The sequence below is a fragment of the Neomonachus schauinslandi genome, chromosome 7 (genome assembly GCF_002201575.2).
Source record: "Neomonachus schauinslandi chromosome 7, ASM220157v2, whole genome shotgun sequence".
In the NCBI taxonomy this organism is placed as follows: Eukaryota; Metazoa; Chordata; class Mammalia; order Carnivora; family Phocidae; genus Neomonachus; species Neomonachus schauinslandi.
In genome coordinates this window covers 124,385,622-124,401,086 of record NC_058409.1, presented here as the reverse complement: position 1 = coordinate 124,401,086, position 15,465 = coordinate 124,385,622, and the positions used below count along the sequence as shown (strand labels likewise).

Sequence of the window (15,465 nt, the reverse complement as noted above, 5' to 3'; positions counted from 1 at the left end):
CAACACCTGGTGCTCATCACAGCAAGTGCCCTCCTTAAACCCCATCACCTATCACCCATCCCCCCACCCACTTCCCCTCTGGTAACCATCAGTTTGTTCTCTATAGTTAAGAAAGAGTCTGTTTCTTGGTTTGCCTCTCTTTCTCTCTCTTTTTTCCCCTTTGCTCATTTGTTCTGTTTCTTAAATTACACATATGAGTGAAATCATATAGTATTTGTCTTTCTCTGACTGACTTATTTTCCTTAGCATAATATTCTGTAGCTCCATCCATGTAATTGCAAATGTCAAGATTTTATTCTTTTTGATGGCTGAGTAATATTCCATTGTATATGTGTACCACATCTTCTTTATCCATTCATCAGTCGTCGGACACTTCGGCTGTTTCCAAAATTTGGCTATTATAAATAATGCTGCTATAAACATTGCATGCATGTATCCCTTTGAATTAACATTTTTGTATTCTTTGGGTAAATACCGAGTAGTACAATTGCCAGATTGTAGGGTAGTTCTGTACTATTTTCTTTTAAACCTCTCTGCAGTCTTAAAAGAAGATGGAAGTAAGTATTTGTAACCCTCAGAAGTGTAAGTTCACTTTTATTCTTCCACCCAAGTGTATTCAGTGTGTAAGTGGATCAATCATCAGCACTGCCCACTCTGCACACTCAGCCCGCAGAGAGTTTGCCTACCTGGCTCAATCTGAAGATCCTGGAATCTATGCCTTGCAGATTTTGTAGTTACCTGGCCTCGGATCAAGTGGATTCCATTTTGGAACATTCTTCTGATGTTGTAATTAATCAGTTTAATTAAATAAACAGTGTCATGGTAATGCCCCTTTGAAAGCCATGGCTGAAAAGGCTATGGATCCCTGATTAATGAAACATACTATTGGCTGGAAGAAAACAGCATATTTCAGAAAAAAATGTGTAGCACATAGATCAAATTATTGCAGTAAATTGAAACTAACTTCAATTTGTTTCTTAATGCATCTTAAGCCTAATCAAAATGAAATATAACAAGATTTTACTGGGTAGGTAGGGGGAGATTCACATGGGAGGTCTGCCAGAGAGAGCCCAAGTCATATGGGGGGGGACAGGAAGGAGCCTATTGAAAAGTGTCAGAACCTCAGCCATTTTAATTGTCATCCATGTAGGACTGCTGCCCAATGCATGGTATCAGAGACTGAGCAGAGTGAGGAGGGCATCCATCTGAGAAGAACTGTCCCAGCAGGGTGTTGAAATAATGACAGGGTAAGGAGGGGTGGGGTGATGGTGGCAAATGATGGTGGTAATTGGAGATTGGTTACATACATACTGATCAGATGAGTAAATGTAGCAAGTATAATGGGAGTCAAGTTTCTCACTACCAGTGAAGACAATTACCAATGTAAAAAAAAGAGGAAAGTAGAATAAACTCTATGTTGGATTATAACTAAGGTAACTGGTATGAATCCAAAGTTGTTGATGATTGTATAGGCACATATAGAAGTAAAGATATAAATAGGCATAAGTATTACGTATATGTGTGTGTACATACATATATTGTCTAGGCCTGTTCACTTGAGGGTGTTGGAGCAACGACTCCCCAGCAGCAGTGAGCACATCTGACGCCCAGATCTTGGATTCTAAATACCATTCTCCTCTAAAAGGAACCAGGACTCCTTAGAGAAATGACTGACTTCAGAACTAGGGCTTAGGAGATAGAAGATAAAACTGAAACATTTTATTGCTAAAATAAACAAACAAGACAAAACAAACAAAAACCTCAAAGAAAGATGAGAGCTTGTCGAAAGGAGAGAGGGGTTAACATGAAAGGCCCCCCACTGGCCAAGGCTAGGAAAATTTAAGCAAAAATATATAATAGTAATAAATTATTAGTCTTAAGATAAGAACCCATGAATCCATACTGATACAAATAGATAAACGAATAGAGAGATTGATGAGGAATGGGAACTTTATATCATTTTAAAGCATCTCCCCCCAAATGTTTATTAAATAGAAAAGCAAAAAGAGGGTGCCTGGGTGGCTCAGTTGGTTAAGCGACTGCCTTCGGCTCAGGTCATGATCCTGGAGTCCCGGGATCAAGTCCCGCATCAGGCTCCCTGCTCAGCAGGGAGTCTGCTTCTCCTTCTGACCCTCCCCCCTCTCATGCTCTCTATCTCATTCTCTCTCTCAAATAAATAAATAAAATCTTTAAAAAAAAAAAAAAGAAAAGCAAAAAGAGTACTTCAGAGTAGACAAGCATAGCAAATATCCCCTTAATCAAGTAAGCAAAGAAAACAAAATCAGTAGTGTGGACAATCAAAACCGCGTGCTACCTGACAGGCTCCAGTAAGAACACCATCACTCTATAAAATATCTGCCCAAGATACATAGCCTGAATCTAATCATGAGAAGACATCAGACAACTGAAATCAAGGGACATTCTACAAAATAACTGTGTTTTTTTTTTTTTTAATCTTCAAAATGCCAAGAAAGTCAAAGGAAAGCTCAAAAACTGTTCCAGATTGAAGGAGACCAAAGAGATATGGCGACGAACAGCAACACATGATTCTGAAGATCCTTCTGTTACAAAAGACATTGTTGGAACAATTAGGAGACAGAGAATGGGATGTTAGTATTGTATCACTTAATGTCCTGATTCTGAGGGTTGTGGCTGTGTAGAAGACTGTCCTTTTTTGTTAGAGATACACATGAAAGTATTTGGAGGTGAAGGGGCATCTAGTTGACAATTGACTCTCAAATGATTCAGAACACAAAATGTTGTCTCTAACTTAACTTCCAACTTCTATGTGAGTTTGAGATTGTTTCTAAATAAAAAACACAAAATGTGACAGTATGTTCTTATTCTTTAAAATAATTTAACATTTGGTGGGGATACTATAGAATTGGAAATTAGAGAAGCCCAATAATGAGAAGTTAGTAGCCAACTGAGTGCCCATGCCTGGTGGTCTCCGAGCAGCCATGCTGGCACCTACAGATGCCATCATTATCAGATTGGTCCTGTGTTAGTCCTGAGCCATGTGGGCACCAGTCCCTCTCTGTCATTCTGCCTTAAAGATTAAGTATGAACTAAAGAATAGTGTGCCCATTGTTCCCAAGGAGAGGAGGAAATTAGGAATGGAATGTATTAGGGAAAGCTTGAGCACGACTGCCTTAGCAAAAAGAGAATACTTCATATCTTCATTCAACAAATATTTATTGACTGCCTTCTGTGTCCAGGCATTGGGAATAGAGCAACAAATGAAATAATCAGAGACTCTTTCCTCATGTTTGCTTGAGCCAGGGGGAACGAGAATAAACAAGTAAAGATATAATATGTAAGACAGTGGTAAGAACAGTGGAGAACAATGAACAGACTAAGGAGGACTGGAAGTGATCGAGATGGGTGGGTTCCTGTTTTATATAAGAGAGTCAAGAATGGCCTCCCCTAAGATGATTTTAAGGGAAGGCATTAAGAATCTGGATGAAATAGGTATCTAGGAGAAGAGCATCCCAGGCCAAGGAGACAGTAATAGGAAAGACCGTCAATTGGGAATAAGTAGGAATATGCTTAGAGAGCTCAAGAGGAAGCAAAGTGTTTGTTGTGACTATAGTGTGTGAACAAGGGCAGAGTGGTGATAGACAGGAGAAGGGAAGGTCATGAAGGCACTTAGATACCACAAGGAAGACTTTGGATTTTACCCTGAGGACTTTAAGAGCCATTGGGGGTGGGGGGGTGAGTACAGGAGTGACAAGAATTGACTTAGGATTTATAAGGTCTCTTGGGCTGCTGTAGAGGGAAAAGGAGGAGCACAAAGAGCAGTTAGGAGGCCACTGAATTAACTCAGGTACAAGATAATGATGGATTACATCAGGTGGTAGCAGAAGACATGGTGAAAATTGGTCAGATTTATTTTGAAGGTAAAAAAACAAGACTTTCTAATCAATTGGATGTGTGAGAAAAAAGAACTCAGGATGGATTTCAAGGTTCAGAGTTGCCCATAATTGAGATGGGGAAGACGGAAGGTAGACTAGAAATGGTGGGAGTGGGGAAAATCAAAAGTTCAGTTTGAGACATGTTAAGATGTCTCCTAGATATCTGAAAGGAAATGTCAAGTAGATCACTGGATATACAAGTCTGGAGTTCAGAGAGAGGTTCAGGTTGGGAAGTCATCATAGGTATTTGGATGATATTAGTAGTCTTGAAATGCAATGAGAATACCTATTGTATGCATTGTAGCAGAGAAGAAAAAAGACATGAGGCTTGTACTCTGGGTGCAATAGACTAAATATCTGTCCCCCTGCCCCCATTGCTACACATAAACAAAATTCATATGTTAAAATCCTAAACCCCAGTGTGATGGCATAGGAAGGTGGGGTCTTTGGGAGGTGATTAGGTCATAAGAGTGGAGGCCTCATGAATGGGATTAGTGCCCTTATAAAAGAGAGCCCAGAGAGCTCCCTCACCCTTTCTACCATGTGAAGACGCAGCAAGAAGTTGGCCGTCTGTGAACCAGGAAGCAGGCTCTCACCAGGCCCTGACTCTGCCAGGGCCTTGATCTGGGACTTCTCAGCCTCCAGAATTGTGAGGAATGAATTTCTGTTGTTTATAAGCAACCCAGTCTTTGACATCTTTATTATATCAGCCCAAATAGGCTAAGACACTGGGAGAGCTCCAATATTTAGAGTCCCGGGAAATAAAGAGAAATCAGCACAGGAGACTGAGGAGTGGCCAACGAAATAAGAAGAGAATGAATGGTGAGTGTGGTATCCTCAAAATCAAGTGGAAAGCATTTCAAGGAGGAGTTATTCACTAGCGCAAACTGGAATAAGAACAGGAGAAAAGTCCAGGCTTTACATACTCTGCTGCCCAGAAGGAAAAAAATGGAAGAGAAAAATTGAGTTCGTTTGGTTAAGAACCAATAACTCCACCTACTAATAAATGTAGCTCGATCAACGTCCTTGGAATCTGACCAATCATAAATTCTTTCATGGAAAGCAGTGTCAGGAAGGTATGAAAGTGCCAAGGAAGGTTCACAATCCTAGTTTATCCCAGTTTTAATATTCTTTTAACCCACTGAGGTCAACAAGAGCCCATGAGTAGCCTGGGCTGGCATTCTCCTCCTCAGAGGAGAGCTCCTGCCCTCGTCCCAGGGGGTCACCCCCCTGATGTTCATCACTGCTTTCTGTTAGCCTCCTGTGGTCATTGAGAGCAGATCAGCTATGCCCCCAAGGAACTTCGGAATGAGTTAATGAGATCAGTTCAGGTAGCAATAAAGATATACCATAAGAGTACCCCCACTTTTTGTGTTATTGAGGTACAATTGATATGCAATAAACCGCATATGTTTAAAGTATACAATTTTATGTGTTGGCAAGTGTATACATACACACCTGCGAAACCATCGCCACAGTAAATTTTGACATATATATGTGTATGTGCACATTTGGTGTGTGTGTGCTAGTGTGCGTGGATCAAACCAGAAATTTCTTCCTGCTCCTTTGTAGTCCCCTCCTCCTGTCCCTACTTATATGACCCCACAACCACAGGTAGTCATTCCTGTTGTCACTGGACATTCATTAACAATTTCTTGAATTTCACATAAAGGGACTCATGCAGTATAAACTAACTTCTGCCTGCCTTCTTTTACTCAGCATCATTATTTGGATATTTTGTGTCCGAGTGCGCTGCTCCTTTTTATTTCTGCACAGTGTTCTATTGTAGGGATCTACCACTGTGGGCCCATTCATTCACCTTGTCACTAGTTTATCTGTTGGTCGTTGGAAAACCAATGGAGCAAAAACTTGGTCAGCAACACCTAGCCTAAAATCAGGCAGATGCATACATACTACTAATTCCTGTTAAAGATATTTCCTTGTAACTTAGGAAGCAAGGCCCCTAAGTTCTCCAACCATCTCATTTCAATGGACAGTATATGTTTCTCCTAAGGATGAAGTGACTTTAAAAAATACACACGAAAATCACAACAAATTCACTTTGAAGTTAAGCCTGGATAAAGATAAAACTTCTCTGTATGGTTTTGTAGAGTTTCAACATAGCTTGTCCACTCTGCCAGACAGAGATATAGGTTATCTCTACAGCCACGAGATGAGTATTTGCAGCCCTTTGGTCTTCAGAGCACAGAAAGCCAGACTCTGTGCTTTCAGAGACCCTTTCATGAGGCCCAGGGGACAGCTAGCTGAGGGCTAGATGCCTCTTCGAACACCTTTCTCTACCTTGGCCACACTGTCCAAATGGTGCCCACCAGGATGACCTCCTTGGCAACAAGAAGGCCTGTTCTGTTGCTTCACAGCCCCTCTGAGTGTTGCAGATAACACTGACTCAACTATTAGTTGATTGTTTGCTGTCCTATTAAATCTGCCCCCAGTCTCCTGAGAGGCCTCCAAGAGCAAAGGGCTGTACTGATTCAGTCACCACTTCCTGCAGTAAAGTGGTGGCTGTGATCCGATTAAGATGTTGTGATTCCTCTTTTGAAGGTGAGAGGACTGATACGTGTATGGATAGACTGATGGAGTCTTTGAAACCCAATGTGAGAAAACTGGGCACACAGGATATGTTTTTTGAATACATGGACTAGTATGTAAGGCAAAGAGAAATCTGTGAAAGACTCGTAGAAAGAACTGATGTTGTCAAGTGGTGAATTAGAAAGCAGGTAGCCAAGCTGAATTTCACTGTGTGAAGTTAATGAATCTCATGATTCTTTATCATTGATTTTCCCCTTGATTATAAACTATAGATACAAGGACTATGTTTTATTTATTACTGCATTTCCCTCAAAGATAAAAATGATAAACAAATATTTGATCCGAGGGTAGGTGGCTGGGAGACTTAGTGGCGAATGTTCTGGGAATGACCTGCTTTGAGACCCATGGACACACCTCTCCATTAAAGAGTTGGCTTCCTCTCCTAACTCCCAGGTAGCCTCTGGGGAACTCTGGGGAAACAGATTCTGGTTTTAGTATTAGACTATTCATTTCTCTCTTTGCCCTTAGAAATAAATATTCTCCTTTATGGATATGCTGAAAGCCCCCCGAGTAACCCCACCTTGGCCGCTCTGGTCTTCTCTTGACACTTCCTCCACCCACTCTCTCTGAGTCAGCAACTAGAAGGTTAATCCCTGACATAGCAGGGGCTGTCCAAATGTTCTGCTCTTATCTTTAATATACCCATGCTGCTTCTTTCTTTGGAATTAAAGTGTTTGTCTTTCTCTAGGATTTTGAGTTGGAAGCTTAGATCATTGATGTTTAACCTCTTTTCTTTTCTTTTTTTTTAAGATTTTATTTATTTATTTGGCGGAGAAAGAGACAGCGAGCGAGGGAACACAGCAGGAGGAGTGGTAGAGGGAGAAGCAGGCCCTCTGCCGAGCAGGGAGCCTGATGTGGGGCTCGATCCCAGGACCCTGGGACCATGACCTGACCCAAAAGCAGACGCTTAACGACTGAGCCACCCAGGCGCCCCAACCTCTTTTCTTTTTAAAAATATGCACTTACAGCTATAAATTTCCCTCTAAGCACTGTTTTGATTGCATCTCAAAATCTGATGCCATGTTTTATTATGATTTACTTTAAAACATTCTGTAATTTGTTTTATAACGTTTTGTATTTTAGTTCTTTAATCAGGGTTGTTTAAAATGTGTGGCTTAATTTTGAAACATTCAAAGACTTACAGTTATCATTCTTTTGTTGATATCTAGTTTAATTCCACTGTGCTCAAAATACAAGTTCTGTATGATTTCAACCCGTTGAAATGTGTTGAATCTTGATTTTGGCCCAGCAAGTGGCCTATCTTGGTGAATGTTTTATGTGTATTTGAAGAAAGTGTGTATTTTCAGGATGTTGAGAATAGAGTGTAGAACTTACCTTTAGGATGTTCCTCTTTTGGGGTTTGCCTGAAAGCCTAGACTGTTTACTTACTCCCCTCCACTTTACTAAGCTTGAATTTCAGTCTTTATTGTTCCAGCACTGCGGAGCTGTAGGGCTTCAACTCCTGTTTCCTGCTGGGTATTGTGACAACCTGCCCTATGTCAGGTTTCAAGATGATCCCAATGATGTCTGCCTCCTAGTAATCATATTCCTGTATAATTCCCCTCTCCTTGAGTGTGGACTGGACTTATTTTTTTTAAGATTTTATTTACTTATTTGACAGAGAGAGAGAGAGAGAGCAAGCGGGGGGGAGTGGGAAAGAGAGAAGCAGGCTCCCCACTCAGCAGGGAGCCTGACACTGGGCTTGATCCCAGGACTCTGGGATCATGACCTGAGCTGAAGGCAGATGCTTAACTGGTTGAGCCATCCAGGTGCCCCTAGACTTATTGATTGGCCTCCAAAAAATAGAACAGGGAAAAGGTGGTGGGAGTATCACTTTTACTAGATCATAAAAACACTATAGCTTTCATGCCAATTCCTCTCTCTCTCTCTCTCTCTCTCACTCTCATCACTCACCCTGCTGGAAACCAGATGCCATATTGTGAAGCAGCCCTGTGGAGAATCCCACAGAGTGAAAGATCAAGGTCTGCCAACACCCTTCTGAATGAATCCCCCTCCCTACCACTAAATCTATTAAATAAACCCACAGACCCAGCTGATAGCTTGCCTGCAACCCTATGATAGACCTTGAGCCAATGACCCTATGCTGCACCTGGATTCCTGACCTACACAAACGGTGAGATGATATTTGTTGTTTTAAGCCGTAAAGTTTTAACATAAATTAGTATTCGGCAAGAGATAACTAACACAGGGAGAAATGGAAAAATAGAAAGAAGTAGATAGATTCGGGAATTTGGGGGGTTTGTTTTTGTTTTTGCTCTTGAGAACATGCTAACAAGACCTTCTAGATTGAGTTAAATTGGTGTAAGGAAAAATGAGAGATAAAGAACTACTCTTGGGGTTTTGGTTCAAACAGTTATATGAACAGTAATGCCTTAGACTAAGATTGAGTAATCTGAAGGGAATCAGCAACCATGTAGAAGTGCCAAGTAGCAGTTGGATATGCAGCTTTGGAGTTCTGGGCATTAAAGGCTAAAAATCAGATCTGGGATGATAGTAGTATCAACCTCACTGGTTTTCAGTATTAGGTGAGAAAATTCAGATAAAACCCTTTGCACAGTGCACATGGTTGTTACCTGTAGTTGGTAAAATTTTGTCCCCTAAAAAGATATGTTCAAGTCTTAGTCCCTGGTACCTGTGAGTGTGACCTTGTTTGGAAATGTAAATGTACATTCTTTGCAGATGTAATTAGTTAGGATGAGGTCCTACGGATTAAAGTGGACCCTAATTCAATGACTAGTGTCCTTATAGAGAGAAAACAGAGATACAAAGATATACACAGAAAGAAGAATGCCATCTGAAGACAAAGACAGAGATGGCAGTGATGCACTTACAAACCAAGAAATCAACATAGACCCACCAGAAGTTGGGAGAGAGGCATGGGATGTTTTTTCCCTCAGAGTCTCCAAGGAACCCACTCTGCCAACACCTTGATTTCTGACTTCTAATCTCGAGGATTTTGAGATAATAAATTTCTGTTGTTTCAAACCACCTGTTTTGTTGTAATTTGTTACAGCAACTCTGGGAAAATAATAGTGTCCAAATAAATGTGAAATATAAGTGGTTATCATTGTTTCTATTATTATCATTCATATTGTGCCATTGTTGTTTTTGTTGCTATATATCCAAACACCTAACACATTGCTTTGTGCCTATTAGGAACTCAGTTCATAATTATGGTAAAATAAAAATCTGTGATATCTGCAGACTGAAAAGAAGTAATGCACGGTGAAAGGTATCTGCACATATTCCAAAAGAATCTTGAAAGAATAGATTCTTTTTTCTGAAAACCCACCTGGCTTTGTAGAATCCCAGAATCAAGATTAAATATCTCCTCTCTAACCTGAATCCTGTAATGTCCTGTCTCCTCATTTAGATCCAGCTCAAGTTCTGTCTTGCTACAGTCTACCCAGAACAAACAATCCATATGATAACAGACTCCCCCAAACTCACACCCTGGCCTTTACTTACCTGTTGGTTATATACTACATTATTTGGATATGATCTTTTATACCTAAGTGATATTTGACCACAACTGATATGTTTCTCTCCTTGAATTTTTTAGATGATGTTTGAGAAAAGCATGGCCCATGCTTTTAAGATAAATGGTCCAAAATATCTTTAGTTCATATTGGAAAAGTTCATTTCATATTTGAAAGGGGATTTTTGCTTCCATAACAAAGGCTTAGTTAAGTGATACTATAAATTCCTGAACATGATCTCTGGTTCATTTGCAGAGAGCAGATTTGGAAATGAAGAACATTCTAGGCTCAGAAGCATCTGGCAGCATTCTCGGAGAGTAGCCCTTGGGAACAGCCTCTCCTGAGGGCTCAATCTGAGTTGTGTGGGCTAGTATTCAAGGCCTGGCGTACCTCAAGAGCACATGGCCATCCCAGTCCCACAGTGAAGAAAATGTCATTGTTGGGCCCAAATGCGATTTTAGGGAAGCTTGCCAAGACCTCCTTCTCTTCCTTTGCTTCCAATCCTAGTGTATGATAAACCATCACTGGACATTAATTACTTTGGGAGACTTAATATTTTTTACATGGAATGTTAGAAAAGAAATAAAAGTCCAGATGTTCCCAAACTTGGGAAAAAATTAATATCATCTGGAAGAATGCTTTTAAAATGTAGAGTCTTGGGCCCTTTTCCAAATCCACTGAGAATCAGAATCTCTGGGCCAGTGTGGGACTGGGGGGAGAATTGCAATTTATATTTTTAGCAAGCTGCCCACCTGACTCTGATGTCATCTGCTTAGTACCTATCCTCAGAATATTTGAAAACTATAATTCCTTCCGTATACGAATGTGAAAACCAAGGCAAAGTGCTGTCAGGGTATGCCCTAGTCTTCTTTGTTTTTCAACAGCACCTTGAAATTTTTTTTTTTTTACTTTTTTTTTAAAGAAAAGAGAGAGAAAAATTTGATGGAGAAAGAACTGTAAAACATGAAGTGAAAAGTGAGCTTGAAGGTGAGACTACTAAAACAGAGATAAGAGGTGTCCACAGAGGCAACCTGTGGTTTGGGAGCAATAATCAGAGCAGGGTTGAGCTTCTCCAGATTAGAACAGTTCAAAAGTGGTTTGGTTTTGGTTCGTTCTTTACTAAAGCCCTGACGCCCTCTAGTAGGCAAGTGGAGAAGTCCAGAGTCTCTAGTGAAGAGTGTTCTGTGCTTGGAACTGGGTTCCGGCTTTGGAATCCAGATTGTTTCAGTTTCCCTTCATATGTTTTGGGTACCACATTTCTTTTTTTAACTAAGTATTTTACCATCTCCTCTGCTTGAAAGTCATATCCTCTCGATTTCTGTAAGTAAAGTTGTGGGCTTCGCAGGAGAGAGAACAGCCATGCTTAAGATACTTTTGTCTCAGTTTCATTGGGGACAGTGAGGAAAACATTTCAAATTTCTCAAGTCCACCCTAAAAAGTGCAATTTACACTAGAGCAGTTGAACTGGCATTTAAATAAACTACAACTTGAGAAATAATTAAAATGGTTTACACTGGTTCCCCTTGTCCAAAATAACTTAGAAGATTCCTTAGCATTTACTTCCTTTGGTCTAAAAAACACCTGTTAAAGAGTTCTGATTATAATAGTAGTGAAAGGAAGCGGCTGGTGGTCCAAAAACAGCCTTATGGAATCCTCTATTCCAACTAAATCAAGGTAAAGAGAGTGCATGTGGGTAAACAATTTGTGGAAGAGCTTTGGGCGGAGGGCTGGACAGGTGATATCTAGTGTCTGTGAAGTCAGCTCACCAATGATATATTCTCGGCTTAGCTTCAGTTCTCAGAATATACCAAAGGCAGAGGGCAACACTTGAACCCAGAGTTTTGCTCTATGAGGACGCTTTGAAAATCCTGACAGTCACAGGCACCAAGTAAAGTGGTTAGATAATTAAAGAAGGAGAAGCGGAGCTTGTGTTTGTCTATCCGGTTAAAGCCCATCATCTGACTTAGGGTCTGGGCATGAAGAGGTTGCTCATTGCTTTTAAAAACAAAAATGGGCAAGAGATCGTGAATTTTTAGAACCATCTTTCATCAAATGGGATCATTTCAAAGATAAAGTGGGAGTAAGGAAGAAAGAAAAAACTTTCTAATACCTGTAGTTATGTTTGGGAATAAGAAAGAAAAAGGGATCGCAAATCAAAGCCGACTCTTTCTCCAGCAACAGAGGAAAATAAAGGGTTACAACCATGTCCTGAAACTTTGAAGTGGAAAAGGGGAATCAGCTAGTGGGCTCTGCCCCCTACCCACAGCTTCCTCCTCCCGGAGGAGGAAGTTCAGCACCTCGGAAAGCGCCCCCTCTCCCCCGCGCGGGGGTTACGCATGCTCCCTGGGAGCCCGCAGCCTAGGCTTTGCGGGTACAACTATAACTCGGGTGGCCGCAGCTGGCAACTCACTGGGAGCTGACAACAGCGGAGAGGTGAAGGCGCGAGGCAGCTGGGTAGACGTCGAAAGACCTCCAGAGGGTCAGAGCGAGGTAGACGGAATTCTATCTTTTTCTCTCAAAGGACAGAAACCTCGTCCAAGCAGCAGAGGAGGGAACCGACAAAGGTATTTGAAAGAGAAGGAGCGAGCCCCCAGTAGCGCTCCTGAGCGGCAGGGTGGGTATAGGCTAGTGCCCAACAAAGGCAGTGGGGGAACGTCTGAATCGTACGGCAAGGACCGGGAGACTCCGACCTTGGCCAGAGAACCCTTGGGCGCCCACCGTTCGCCTCAGAAGCTGCGCTAGAACTCCCCTCCAGAAGAGACGCCAAGCGCAGCTCCGGCGTCCGCGGCTGTGTACCCCGCGCGGGGAAAGCGTTTGGCACCTACTTTCCGGGAACTATCTGCAGCTGCGGCTTTGAAAGCTCCCACGCACGCCCTGCGCCCTCGCCGGGACAGAACCCCCAGCGAGTTGGACTGGCTTCGGTCTTGACTCCACTCTCCCACACACACCCCCCGGAACAGGACCTAGAAGCCCCTGCGCTTGCAGGTGGTCGCTGCCGCCACCACAGTCACCATGAATAAGGAGGCTGGCGGAGACAAGCTCGCAGAACTCTTCAGTCTGATCCCGTACCTTCTACAGGCGGCCAACACCAGCGGCAACGCGTCGCTGCAGCTCCAGGACTTGTGGTGGGAGCTGGGGCTAGAGCTGCCGGACGGCGCGGCGCCGGGCCATCCCCCAGGCACCCGCGGGGCAGAAAGTGCGGACACCGAGGCGCGGGTGCGGATCCTCATCAGCGTGGTGTACTGGGTGGTTTGCGCGCTGGGGCTGACCGGCAACCTGCTGGTGCTCTACCTGATGAAGAGTAAGCACGGATGGCGCAAGTCCTCCATCAACCTCTTCGTCACCAACCTGGCGCTGACAGACTTTCAATTCGTACTCACCCTGCCCTTCTGGGCGGTGGAAAACGCTCTCGACTTCAAATGGCCCTTCGGCAAGGCCATGTGTAAGATCGTATCCATAGTGACGTCCATGACCATGTACGCCAGCGTCTTCTTCCTCACCTCCATGAGCGTGGCGCGCTACCGCTCGGTGGCCTCGGCTCTTAAGAGCCACCGGACCCGAGGGCATGGCCGGGGCGACTGCTGCGGCCAAAGCCTGGGGGACAGCCGCTGCTTCTCAGCCAAAGCACTGTGCGTATTGATCTGGGCCTCCGCCGCGCTGGCCTCGTTGCCCAACTCCATCTTCTCCACGACCTTCAAGGTGATGGGCGAGGAACTGTGCCTGGTGCGCTTCCCCGACAAGTTGCTGGGCGGAGACAGACAGTTCTGGCTGGGCCTCTACCACTTGCAGAAGGTGCTGCTAGGCTTCGTGCTTCCGTTGTGCATCATCAGCCTGTGCTATCTTCTGCTGGTGCGCTTCATCTCCGACCGCCGTGTGTCTGGGACCGAAGGAGGAGCCTCAGCGGCCCGGGGCGGCCTGGCCGCAGCCAGCGCCCGGAGACGGTCCAAGGTCACCAAGTCGGTGACCATCGTGGTCCTATCCTTCTTCCTGTGTTGGCTGCCCAACCAGGCGCTCACCACCTGGAGCATCCTCATCAAGTTCAACGCGGTGCCCTTCAGCCAAGAGTATTTCCTGTGCCAGGTATACGCGTTCCCGGTGAGCGTGTGCCTGGCTCACTCCAACAGCTGTCTCAACCCCATCCTCTACTGCCTGGTGCGCCGCGAATTCCGCAAAGCGCTCAAGAGTCTACTGTGGCGCGTCGCGTCGCCTTCCCTCACCAGCATGCGCCCTTTCACGGCCACCACCAAACCAGAGCCCGAGGATCAGGGGCTGCAGGCCCTGGCACCTCTCCACCGGACCGCGGAGCCTGACCTGGTCTACTACCCGCCCGGCGTGGTGGTCTACAGTGGGGGGCACTACGACCTGCTGCCCAGCAGCTCCGCCTACTGACTCGGGCCCAGGGGGCACAGTCGCTGCAAAGTGGCCTTCCCCGAGTAGGGAAAGAGGAGAGCGGATTAGGAGATGCTGGGGGCCCACAGGATCCAGAGGTAGGAGGGACCAGGATAGGGAAAGGCGTAAAGGAGCAGCCTGTGAAAAGGCGGGGGAGGGGAGGCTGTCTGCGGAGAGGGAAGGCTTCCAAACCGGGTGGAGAGAGGACGCCGGCAAACGGGCCGAGGTCAACCTCACAGGACTAAGCCACCAGCCTGCGTCCCCTTCTCCCCGCATACGCCTCTTCCTCCCTTAAGCTGTTAACCCAGGGCGGGGGTGGGGGGCGCGCAGAAGCGGGAAAGGAATCAAGAACGTAGAGAAATTGGGGCACGAGGAAGTGGGGCTCAGCCAAAGGTGCGCAGACAATTGAGCGCATTTATTCCAGCCACTTTTATGGAGCTCTTGAAGGGGTCCTCAAAGCGCATCCAACCGCGGGAGCCGCCTACAAAATCCTTTGCGCCTTGGCACGCGAGACCACCACAGCGCCCTCTGACTTGCTGCGTGGCTGCGCACAGGAGACCTAGTTCGCGAATAAGAAACTTCTTCGGAGTCGGAAGGAAGTAGTGACCACCCCGATCCGCCCTCCAGAGAAAGGCACCGCGAGAGGGGCACCTCCCAGGGGGGCATTGTATCGTTTATCATCCCGGACAGAGCGAGTGGCTCTGCGGGAGCCGGACCGCGACTCTGCGCTTAGATGTCACCCGAGGCAAAATACTTGTCTCCAACACGCGCTAGCCATTCGCTGGGGAGTGGCCTCACTGCGGGAGGAAGCGGATGCAGTGTGATGAGAGGGACTGAAGAGAGACCTCTTCGGGCCACCGCCTCTAAAGGAAAAGGGGAGCTGACGTGCTCCTTGGTGACCGAGTAGGAAGTGAGTGCGCCAGGCGCTGGCAGCCGGGACGTCCGGGTTCCCCGGAGAGCGGAGGGGGCGCCTGGAAACACTGCGCGCTGCAGGTGAGCTGTGCCCTGGAGCAACTTGACAAGGTCTGAGTAGACAGGCCTGGGAGTGGGGG

The 15,465-nt window shown here is 45.0% G+C and overlaps 1 protein-coding gene across 1 annotated transcript; it reads left to right on the top strand.

Moving 5' to 3' along the window:
* Positions 1-3,868: 3,868 nt before the first annotated feature.
* On the top strand, positions 3,869-14,413 carry RXFP3 (relaxin family peptide receptor 3). Its single transcript, XM_021695181.1, has 3 exons — positions 3,869-3,899; positions 6,477-6,529; positions 13,010-14,413. The coding sequence occupies exons 1-3, from the start codon at positions 3,869-3,871 to the stop codon at positions 14,411-14,413; spliced, it is 1,488 nt and encodes a 495-aa protein (XP_021550856.1).
* The last annotated feature ends 1,052 nt before the right edge of the window (positions 14,414-15,465 follow it).

Coding starts and splice junctions, on each gene's coding strand:
- RXFP3 (XM_021695181.1), top strand. CDS start 3,869: ATGGTGAAAATTGGTCAGATTTATTTTGAAG. Junction 3,900..6,476: donor TGGTCAGATTTATTTTGAAG/GTAAAAAAACAA, acceptor CCTCTTTTGAAG/GTGAGAGGACTGATACGTGT. Junction 6,530..13,009: donor TGGAGTCTTTGAAACCCAAT/GTGAGAAAACTG, acceptor CTGCGCTTGCAG/GTGGTCGCTGCCGCCACCAC.